This window comes from Haplochromis burtoni, unplaced genomic scaffold (assembly GCF_018398535.1).
Source record: "Haplochromis burtoni strain Fernald_Lab_line unplaced genomic scaffold, NCSU_Asbu1 Contig_385, whole genome shotgun sequence".
NCBI lineage: Eukaryota > Metazoa > Chordata > Actinopteri > Cichliformes > Cichlidae > Haplochromis > Haplochromis burtoni.
In genome coordinates, this window is record NW_024582746.1 from 153166 (window position 1) to 165434 (window position 12269).

General features: G+C 40.4%; 1 protein-coding gene across 1 annotated transcript in view; it reads right to left on the reverse strand.

The window, feature by feature from the left end:
- nav3 (neuron navigator 3) overlaps positions 1–12269 on the reverse strand; it is a 206524-nt gene that overhangs the window by 81660 nt on the left and 112595 nt on the right. The window contains exon 10 of the mRNA XM_042212662.1: positions 3425–3533. Coding sequence (XP_042068596.1) covers positions 3425–3533 — 109 coding nt within the window. The remainder of the gene's footprint in view (positions 1–3424; positions 3534–12269) is intronic.

Below are 12269 nucleotides of genomic sequence, written 5' to 3' on the forward strand. Positions count from 1 at the left end.
ACTGGTGGTGGTCAGAGGGCCCGGTGGCGCCAGTGTCCGGCAGCCTCGCCTCTGTCAGTGCGCCCCAGGGTGGCTGTCGCTACAATGTAGCTTGCCATCACCAGTGTGTGAATGTGTGCGTGAATGGGTGGATGACTGGATATGTAAAGCGCTTTGGGGTCCTTAGGGACTAGTAAAGCGCTATATAAATACAGGCCATTTACCATTTACCATTTATCCATACTGCTGCCACCAGTACCTACTGTTTTACACTGTTTCACTGCTTCAACTCACATACACATATACACCATACACAATGCTAATGCGGCGGTATGATGATGCATTTTTCAAATACTTCACGCTGACTGGCCTTGTGCGTCTGATGCATGAAAATGAGTCTTGCCTCCTTTGACCAATCAGACACCTCACACCCCAAACCTGTGGGTCCCATTGGATTAAATGTGGTGGGAAGACAATGCCGCTGTATTGATTGTGCCTGGCTGAGACTCCTCTGAGGAATAAAGGAGTAGAAAAAAACACAAAAGCATGCACACACACACAGACTGCCATCTGTCATGGCTGTCGACAGCCCGGCCACCATCTTCCTCTGTAAATGGGGCAAAACACACAAAATAATAGACTAAGGGTGAAGGAGAGAAGCGAGGAGGGAACATTTCGCCCAGGGAGCTGATATAAACCAATAGATCGTTTTGTCTTTGCCTGTGCCGCAATCTTTTCACTAGATTCTCTACGGTGCCTACGGCTCCCAGGTAGGACAGCTTTTTAAGGTGTTGGTTGTCCATCAACTCCTGAATGCCATTACATGTGTGCCAGCTGGTGAGGAAGGTGGCGCCTGCTTTTAATTAAATCCAGGATAGGTGGAGGAGAAGATGGCATGCTTACAGAGTGAGTATCATTAATAGTTGGGGACATATCTCCCTGATAAATTGTACAGAGTGAGTCAGTCCAATCAGATCTGTTTATTTGCTAAGGACGAGTGATGTACAAACTCACTTGGGTAATCTCAAGATTCAAGATTCAAGAGCTTTATTGTCAATACAGTAGTATACACAATATACAGTGTACCGAAATGCCCCCCATGGTGTATTTATAAATATATAAAGGATATATCTCCAAGAGATATAAAACTAGGAATTACATATAAATAACATGCTAAGTTTCGGTAAAATTAAGGGATAAAAAGGTACTAATTACTAACTATACAATTCTATACAATACTATAATTGTAACTATACAATATTAACTGTATGATAAACACAGACAGGACAGAGACAATACAAAGTGGAATGTGCAGTAGGTATTGAATAGAGATGGACCGATCTGACATTACGTATCGGTATCGGTCCGATACTGACGTAAATAAAGGGAAATAAAAAATGTAATCTGATCCATTAAATATCAAAAAACTTGCGACACGGCGTAACTCGGCTCATAACTGTAGCACGTTGGAGCAGTATGCGTCACGTGATAGAGCGGCTGTGTGTATTTGTAGCCTCGCTAGCAATCCGGCATTTCATCTCCGAGGAAGTTATCCCAGAGAGAAGTAAAGCAAGTGTGTAAGTTCATCTCTGAATGTTTGTAAAGCATTCCTGCGTTAAGCTTAACAACCGATATATGGAGCGACTGCCTCTCTCTCTCTCCCTCTCCTGCTGCTACTTCAATCATGAAACTGATCAATGATCAGCTGATCGGCTTTTCTGTCGTGAGTCCGTCTCTCTTGTTTGTTTATCAAGAGAAAGATGTTGAATCTATTTAATTATTCTTCAAAATTAATTGATTTCTGTGCATTTTTTCTCATACTGCATCAAATTAAAGTTGATTACGTCGATTAAGCATCATGAGGTGGAGGGTGGTGGGTGTTTCCCTATTTTTGGGGTTTTTTTGCTGGGAGTTTTAGAACCCTATTAGTTAGGTTGCTTACTCTTTAAAATACCAGAATAGGGAGGATGGAGTAGGTTTAAGTTTATTAGATTGATAAGTGTTGCTGAACTATTAAATATTTTGGGTGCAGTGTATTTTTTGCATACAGGTATAACAGAATAGCTTTAGTGTTTGTTTTTTAACTTGAGTTTGAACTTATACAAAAAGCAGCAAGATATTAAAAAAGTTTATTGATTAAAAAACACGCTATATCGGATTCATATCGGTATCGGCAGATATCCAAATTTATGATATCGTATCGGACATAAAAAAGTGGTATCGTGCCATCTCTAGTATTTAATACCAGTTTCAAGTTATTGTCGGGATATCATTGATGAGACATGACAAAGACATGTGCAAAATGCAAAATGTGCAAATATAATATAATTTAGATGTGTTCAGAACTATGTGACTGAGTGTGCAAATAAGCATGCTGTTCCCAGGTCCAGTTTGTAGTGGATTTGTGGAAGTTTTTGTTGTTTTTGAGTCTTTTGATGAGTATTGTAAGGTGTTTGTAAAGGCGTATGTGTATATCAGTCCTTTTATGGTAGTGAGTTGAGGGCTCTGACTGCTTGGGGGAAGAAGCTCTTCCAGTGTCTGGTCGTCACGGTTTTGATGCTGTGAAACCGTCTGCCAGATAGAAGGGGGGAGAACAGTGCATGTGAGGGGTGGAGAGTGTCCTTCACTATGCTGTTCGCACGTCGGATGATGTGTCTGTCATAGAGTTGGGAGGTGGATGTGAGAGGGCCTCCAATGATCCTCTCTTCTGTCCTCACTATGCGCTGCAGACACTTGTTTTCAGCGAGGGTTCAGTTCCCGTACCACACAGTGATGTAGCAGCAGAGGACGCTCTCAATGGTTCCCCAGTAAAATGATGTGAGGATAGGAGGAGGGAGACTGGCCTTCTTTGGTTTCCTAAGAAAGTGAAGATGTTGTTGGGCTTTCTTCATGATGGTGGTGGTGTTCAGGTTCCAGGAGAGATCGGCTGACCCAGGAACTTCACACTGTTGACCATCTCAACAGCAGATCCGTTGATGTGCAGAGGGGTGTGGGCCATTGAGAGACAGGTTGTTATTCTGACACCAGTCTACCAGGTGTTGTACCTCCTCTCTGTGCTTTTACAACTTTTAAAAAAAAAATTAGTTTTTATATATTTATTTTTAGTGGCCATGATGATGTGATGATATATATGGCTCTGCGAAGGGAGCATGTTCTATATTTGGGTTGTGGAAGTATTGATACAACTGGGGCTAAAGCACTGGGTAGGCGTATCTGGTAAAACACATGACTGGTTCAAGTTGGTTCTGTTGGTTCACATGGTAAACCACAGGGTTCTGTTCTTGGCCCCCATTTTATTTTTAGTGTGTTTACTTCGTGGTTTTTATCTTGAAAGGTGCTATACAAAATAAATAATCTGGATAAAAACCAGAAACTGTTGTGTTGTTGCATCTTCAGATTAGGGTCATCCATTAAGCGTTCAAAGTAAAGAGCTCTGCACGCCTACCTGTGGCTGATCTGTGTCCCCCGTAGACTGGACATGGTCTCTTCTAGGTTCTGCCGCAGGTCAGCGATGTTCTTTACTGTCCTCATACGTCTTGTCTCAGGGTCTTCTCCTGCACACATACATTTTTACATGATTTACTCAGATCCCTGGACATACTTTTACAACAAGCACCTGTCACCCATTTACACAAAAGCTACAAACACACACAACATAAAAAGTGATGAGGATGGCTGACATACAGTTTTTCATTGGATTTCACTGAAATGTCTCAGTAGGGGGAACAAAATGATGACCGATCACAATGACAGACTGCATTACGGTGAATGTCCCTAACCCACTTGCTGAGAATTTGGATCTCATACAATAAATCCGCCTGTCAGGCTGCACTAACATGCACTTCTTCTGCTTTAAAAAGTGTGTGTATCATTTTACGCGGTATTGACATTTTTCCTTCAGGCTGATGCTGAAATGTCATGCCATGACACCACGCAATCTGTCACTTAGTTTGGGACACAGTCATGCCCGCATGTAGAAGCAAACTCTGCCAGAGCTCCTGTGCTTCTCTGTCAGACATGTAGAGAAATGCTTCCATCTCTCTACCTCGCCCTAGAGCAGGAGACAGCTAAGAAAGCACTTCATATATTTTATGTTCTCTTTCAGTGCCTCGTTTACAGATGAAGAATTTGTTTCATTAAGCTTACTGAAGTAGTGTTGCTAATAAGCACTGGACGTGCAACATTTCAGAAGTGTGAGCAGCGACCACAGACCAAAGTATCTGCTTGTCAGCTCCAATTAAGCTTCTCTGTTAGCTTGTCAAGCTAGCCCATACCCACAGGCAGGTACCACACAATGGGTAATTAACAAGTGGCACGAGACACAGAATGGATGGTGGTCACAGTGCTTTCTAGTTTTAAGGTGATTTCACAGGGAAACTGTCTCCGTGGCACAATAAATGAGCCAGCAGATGTTGGCCAGTGTTGCGTAATGTTAAAATGACTGCAAGAAGCTTTTCTCTGTGTTTCAGGCAATGCAGCTGTGATTACAATGTGGGGCACATCAGGGCAGACGGAGGTTCTAGAGATTTGAAAAGGCCTCAGGGAACTCCTCTGGACCAGCTCATTGCCACAGGCAGAAACCACAGTATCTGAGTTCTTTATCTTCTGGAATATACAGCAGGATTATATTGAATTTGAACAGAAATGCTAAGCTAGTTTGATGGAGCTCTGTTTTTTGTACAGATCCCGTCTTTTTGATTCTACACTGAACAACGTGATCAGGCATAAACTACTACAAAACTGGCAGTACGTCATTCATTTTACACACTGAGACCAGTCTTCCTGCTTTGCAGGATGTTATGTTACAATACACAGTGGTAGAGTCACTTAGGCACATTTAAAGAAAAGTGCCTTGATGGACACATTTCATTTATCTTTGTTTTGTTCAAGCTTTGTTTTTGAAAGAGAACAACTTTTATTTTATTCACTATTTCACTATTTATTTGATCATTATTTGCTGCAGGTGCCTAAGTTCTTGTGCCTGCTGAGGCTCTACTGAATTAAAAAAGTTTAATCTGTGACTCACAAGAGCACATGGTACAGGTCTGGCTAAACCTTATTTTTCAGTCACTAAAGTCTTGGGTCGTTTCAAATGCTTTTAGAATTCATTCACTTCTCATTAGTATACGGGGATATGCCTGGCCAGGGAGCCGCTGCCAGTCCCCTCTGAGGTCATCCCCAAACCGCAGCCTCAATTCATGTTCAAGCCATCTGCCATTACCTAAAATGAGGACGTGGTCCGAGCTAAATCCCAGAAAAGTCCACACTGCAATAGCTGTTTGTTTTTCAAAGCTCAAGACTTGACCTCAATTACAACATGGATATTTTAGAAAGGCTAAAGCTCCTTTAAGAAGGGAGATCCTGGATCACATTATCTTAATGGGAAGGGGAGCTCTTCACTGCAAACTCAAAACATTACAACCGCATGATTTTGTCTTTCTTTGTAATCTAGTGATGGGATTTCCGGCTCTTTTTAGAGAACCGGCTCTTTCGGCTCAGCTCTCTAAAAAGATCCAGCTTTTTCGGCTCACAACCGGCTCTTCAGGTTGCTTTGTTGCTTTAATTAATTTATTATTAACAACACTATAAAATTATGCACAAAAAGAATTACTAATGTAAAAAAAAAAGTGGTTTTATTTATATATGTTTATATATAAATATATACAGTGGCCCCTAGGAACAAAGCATGTACAAACTCCAAAAAATCACGTACAAATTCCAAAGCATGTACAAACTCTAAAACACATTTCTAGCATTAACTGAACTTCCAAACCAGAGCTACCTAGATCACTTAAATTACACAATTGAAAGCATATGTGTATTGTTTGTGTATTTATACACAAGCACTCATATATATTCAAATAATTTAAAAAAATGTTCATTTACCTGTTACCACCACACACCAAATCCGGTTGTTGGTACTTCCTGGCTTGTGTAGCCACTAGGTAACAAAAGCTCAACACTGCCCCCTAGCATCCTGAAGCACTTCTGTTGTGTTTTGTACGTGTTTTGGAGTTTGTATGTGCTTTGTCTCTAGGGGCCACCGTAAATATACTTTTATTTATTCACACCACATAAAATGTAATAAATAAATCATATAATACAAAAATCAACTATTCACATTTCAACTTTTAACTATTTAAATTTTCAGCTGTTTCCTTTTACAAATTTAAAGTGAAACAACACAAAACACTGCAAACCACAACACAATTAAATATAAATTAAAATATGAAAACAAAAAGAAGATGCATATTCTCTGTCATATGGACCTGCAATGAATAAACTTTCTGAATCCTTTATCATCTGCAACCGAAAATAGTTGTGGATGATTACTATACCTTTCTAATGTGACATTGTTGTCCCTGGCTCTCTCTCTCTCTCCCTCCCGCTCTGTTCCTGTGCTACTGAGTGTAACTACCGCCCCTCCCCCCTCTTCCCAGCGCAAAGCACAAGGCTGGTGTGCGGAGTGAAGCGGAAAAAAAGTGCGAGAGAGAGGGTGAGAGAAAGAAGAAAAAAAAAGACGTGACGGCTCGCGATAAGGAGTCGGCTCGCGTTGTTCACGTCAAAGAGCCGGCCATAAGAGCCATTTCGTTCGCGAACGACCCATCACTGGTTCCTGTGCTATTGAGAGTGTAACTACCGCCCCTCCCCCCTCTTCCCAGCGCAAAGCACAAGGCTCGCGTGCAGAGTGAAGCGGAAAAAAAGTGCGAGAGAGATAGTGAGAGAAAGAAAAAAAAACCCACAGCTCGTGATAAGGAGCCGGCTCACGTTGTTCACTTCAAAGAGTCGGCTCTAAGAGCCGTTTCGTTCGCAACCGACACATCACTATTGTAATCCGTCTTTTTCTCATGTCATCCCTGATGTGCAAAACTTCTCTCACCAGCTCTCCTTCAAGAAAGATCCAATTACAATCCCATTATAAAGTGACATGAGGCAATCTAGAATCTCCATTATGAACGGACTCTTAATGAAACATTGAGAAGCAGTTAAAGGTGCGAGTGTGTGTGAATCTATTTGTGTGTGTGTGTCTGTGTGTGTATAAATGAGAGCCATAGCAACAGTGCATGAGAAGAGGTCTCACCCGAACAATGCTGCAATGACATGACTGCATCCACAGTGAAACCAAAACATTACAGCGTTACACTTTCTGCTGTAAATAACTGATTTTAAAGACTAGCAGACTTGTATGGTTAAATCTTTTGCACCTGATGACGTAATGTAGCAATATGCTTTTACAATATTTTTTAGCTCCTACTTTCACTTCCAACCCTACAGAGAGGTGAGAAGCCACCAAGCGCTCATTTGGATTCAAGCTTACATTCAGATCTTGGCCAGGAAAGCACAGGAAGCAGCCAAACTGAGACCAGGCCAGTGTGTGTGTGTGTGTGTGTGAGAGAGGGGTTGAGGGAATAGAATCAGGAAAGGTAGATACACACATTCTTAGACACACACACACACACACACACACACACACACACACACACACACACACACAAATGCTGGATGTTAAACAAATGCTCCTTGAAACAGAGTTGACACAACAAAATGCAAATGGCTACTGTTTAAAATTGACGCATTTATTCATACACACACTGTACCAGTCAGTGCTTACATGTAGTTCCTTCCCCTACTTTTTCATGCTAACTGGTACAAATAGCCGTTACTAGTGCTAAATGCTATCAATGTACTCTCACAGTTATCTAATTGTACAAATGCATATACAAAATAACACTCACGTAAACATAACTGTGCACTAGTTTGCCCTCACTGCTGCAGTTTGTTGCAAATCAGTTTGAATAAAGCTCAGCTTCTCTCAAACTCTATCATTCTCTCTCTCTCACACACACACACACACACATATACCGTATTTTCCGCACTACAAGGCACACTTAAAATCCTTTAATTTTCTCAGAAATCGTCAGTGCGTGTTATAATCTGGTGCGCTTTATGTATGAATTGTGGTTGTGCTTACTGACCTCGAACCAATTTTAAGTGGCTCAAAGATCTGTCAAAAATGTTTCACTACGACTTTGGTAAGCTACGAAGCCCACCACTTGATGGATTGTCAGAGCATTATGGCTACCGTAGTCAGAAGCCTAGCGGACTTGGAGTTCTCTGGGTCCAAAACTCCGTTGCTTAAGGTCCCAAAGTCAAACGAACACTGGAGCACACTGAGAGTTAAAAACTGTCTAAATTCTTTCATCTTCAATAAAATGATCAGCGTTGCTGCTTTACCAGGTATAACAATTACGTTTAACATCCAGGCATCCATGAAAACAGAATTTATTAAATTTAACAGAGTTAGAAGTTAGCGGAAGTTAGCTCGCTAGTTTCGCTATTTACCTAAACATGATATAGCATGTTCTGACTGAGAGATTTCTGAAAAAAATAAAATGTACAGCTCTGCTATCACTTCCAACATAAATGAAGACAGGAAACTAAACAGCAGTGACGTTTGTAGGGTTACTGAAGTTGGACTAGCTGGTATATAATGATGTGCCATGTGATCGCTAGTGACACAGCTATGTTAGCATAACACAGTGAAAATGCAGCTGTTTCTATGCGTTTGGACCTTTCGTCCACACGTAAACTGCGTTTCGAATCACCAAAAACTGAGATTTTTAAAACTCCTTTTTTGCGTTTACGTGTGAATGAGGAATACAGAGTTCGTCACTCAACGTCAAAGGTATGTGCCTTTTTTCACGTCACGCAGTGCGCTACGTTATTGTTTACATGAGATGAATTGCAGAATGGCAGATAGAGACAAAATACTGTTACTGTTAATCTGACTATCTGCAGTTTTTACACGCTTAATTATACATATGCAGTTGCTGTCCCTCCATTTAGAAAGGCAGAGGCATCACAGTGTAATTATTTTACATGTAGTTGTTTTTTTCCTGTGTAATAACAAACAAATTTCCCACATGTGGGACTAATAAAGGTTATCTTATCTTATAATATTCAACATTGCTACCAATGCATTTTTCAAAAAATGCCTCCCTGTGCAAAATGGGTTCAAAAACATAAACAACATTGGGTTGGCGTTTGTCCGTGATTTGACCCGGGGTAACAAATAGATATGCTCCATCATATTTTCTAGTCTTTGGCTTAGAATGAAGTTGGTTTGGAAACATATTCAGCGATGCTTCATCTCCTGCTTTGCGTTTGTGTGGGCGCCCCGTCAAAAACCTGTCCATGATGCTAGCAGTGACCAAGCGCCCCCCCGCAGTGGCTCTGCGCCCCCCCAGCGGCGGGCCCCACACTTTGGAAGCTCTGGCATAACAGCTCTAAAGCATAACACAGTGAAGCTGGAGGATGAACGCTAACTAAGTTAACGTGAGGGTTCCCGATGGTTTCTGACAAATGCAGTCGCAAGGCAGGATGCTGTAAACGGACCAAACTTCAATAAGGAGAACAACTGAGATAATCCATCCACAATACGAGGTTAGTCATTAATATACTGCAACAACATGGGAACAGAGCAGCTGTGAGAGAATTCAACATTAATGAATCAATGGTACAGAAGTGGAGGAAGCAAGAAGAATGAGTTGAGTAAAGTTGGACTTATCTGTTTTGTTTAACTTAATGAGCCTTATAATCCATTGCAACTTATGTATGAAAACAGATCCGTTCATCGACAGTACACCTTATAATCCGGTGCCCCTTATGGTCCGAAAAATACGGTATATCTAAGTGGACACAAATGTGTTTCCTGGCAGCCACTTAAGCACATTGAGAGCCTGTTAATTACATCAATGAACACTATCTGTTTAATGTAATGCATGGTTTTATCTGACACACACACACACACACACACACACACACACACACACACACACACACACACACACACACACACTTTTTAAGCACTTTCAAGGTCCATTTTCAAGCTTTTCCAGCACATTACAAAAAAACTGAATGCATATTTCACTTTGCATCACCTCAGTAAGACCAAAATAATAAGTCTACACATCAGATATTGATGCTTCTTTCCTATGTGACACAAAAAATAGGAGACAGATGTTTGTTTGTTTTTTAAAGTTCATTCATTCAAAACTAACTGTAAGATGTTTAACTACATTGCTTTCTGTATTATTGTTAAAGTTTTAAATGATCACCTTTAACGTGTTTATTCTAATAAAATATGTCCAGTATGACAGGCATGGAGAACAGCACTGACTGGGAGAGGCTTTGAACAGATGACATACTCAGTTCAATTCAGCATATAAGACTTCATCTGCCTTAAATAAAAAGTCAGCCTTAAAGTATGAAATACTCATATACAAAAACACATCAAAATTTGTCTTAGTGGCTGATAGTGCCCGACAGGTCTCAATTTGAGCTTGAAGCCATTATGAATTTAAGTTGTTTAATGTGTAGGTTCTCACGATAAACAGATTCAAACAGTCACACATTGAAACAGACTGACACGTAGAGGTGCAAGGCAGCCCAGGCGGAGAAATTTTGCTTTTACACTTTGTGACAATCTGATAAGAAAACTATTCAATCAAATAGTTATTTGTGGTTACAGTTTCTAGCACTTTTAAGCACCAAATCCAAAATCCAAGCACTTTTCAAACCTTGAAAAGTCAATATTAAAATCCAAACATTTTCAAGGATTTCAAGCACCCCTACAAACCCTGTGTATGAAGTTAATGATTGTTAATATAAAAAATAAAATTTTAACAATTACTTGTTTGCTCTTAAATCTACGACATGAGTATATACAGAAAAGTTTGACATGGTATGCAAAAGAAAAAAATAAAGAAATACACAAATAAAAAGTTTCATAATTGTCAGTTTCATAATTTCAAATTCAAAACTAACATTTTCTTTGATTGACTCATATCACATTGATTAGGGTCAGATTTAGTGTGAACAATAATACACAAACACTTTCATTCTTTGTGAATTCATAACTTCGTTTCGATCCTGTGAGTAAGAACTCATAAATAGGAGCTTTGACCTGTTACACTTTATGGCGTAACTGACGTTAACCTGACAGCAATCAAAACCCTTTTGAGAAGTTTTGCTAGAATTTTGCAACAGAAACCAAAACAAGTTCAGTTTTGTTTCTCACCAATTCACCAAGCAAACAGACACATTTCACCAAGTCACTACAAATTGGAAATAAATTGGATATTAACTAAATAAACCTGCTTTAATTGTTGTTTGTAATTCTTTATCAATATATAAAATATAGTGCTACCGGTACCCTTCAGCCTTCTTTCTCACGTGGATCTACCTGTGCAGTAGACATACCTGTGTTATAAATGTGAAAATCCTCTGATTTTCAGAAAAGTTGACCTCTGACCTTGATTCAAGGTCACCGAGATTTAAACTTAACAGAGATTTTCAGATGCAACCATGGTATTGATTTGAAAATTCTGTGATGCCTTGTTCTTGAGTCATTGCTTTCATAAACTTGGGTGTCCACAGCGCCCCGCCATATACCAAACTCCAAAGTTTGGTATATATATTCATTAAGATTACAACACACAAATAACAAAAATGCCAACACTATTGCCCTTTTTGACAACACTATTTTGATGTTATCTAATGCAGTGCAAAAAGCATAATAAAAAATAAATACATTGATAACTGGCAGTGTTCCCCTTAGTTAACACACAGGGGAACACTGAGACTTCAGAAGATATATACTGCGTTTGTCTAATTCAGCCACATATTTGTTTCAAATAACCCTGAATGAAGTGTGCAATAATGGGCTATCGATCACACTGGCTGTGTGATTCACAGGCTGTGAGGGCGGTGCAAGTAATAGAAGCTGTGGAGGAGGTGTTGATTTTGCTTTAGCTCTATCTCAAGGTATTTCTGTTTATTGCTGCATCATGCTTCAACATGCTCAAAGGATATCAGCCAAATCTACCCATGCTAACTGTTCTTTGTTTCACATTTCACTTTGATTTATCACAATAATTGTCAGAAATCCTTCTTAATGACTCCTGTGGTTCTCTCACGTTAAAGCCAAGTTTGTGCACGGGTGATCGTTCCACATGGGAGGATGGCAGATGGTGTGTACACTGGAAAATTTGACATATATTAACAGAGCTGGTGCCAAGGTATAGCACAGTACCAGGTTAGACTGTCACGGCCAGGCGGATCAGCTGCACGCTGATCAGCCCTCTCTGTTTCTCTTCCTCTTCTCTCTCGCCGGGGCGGAACTCACTGTGGGTTCATGCCCTTGGCCCACGCCCTCAGGAGATGAGACCCAGGTGTCTCATTAAGGGGAGCAGCATTTAAGCCAGGAGGTGACTGCTGTTCGTCGCTGG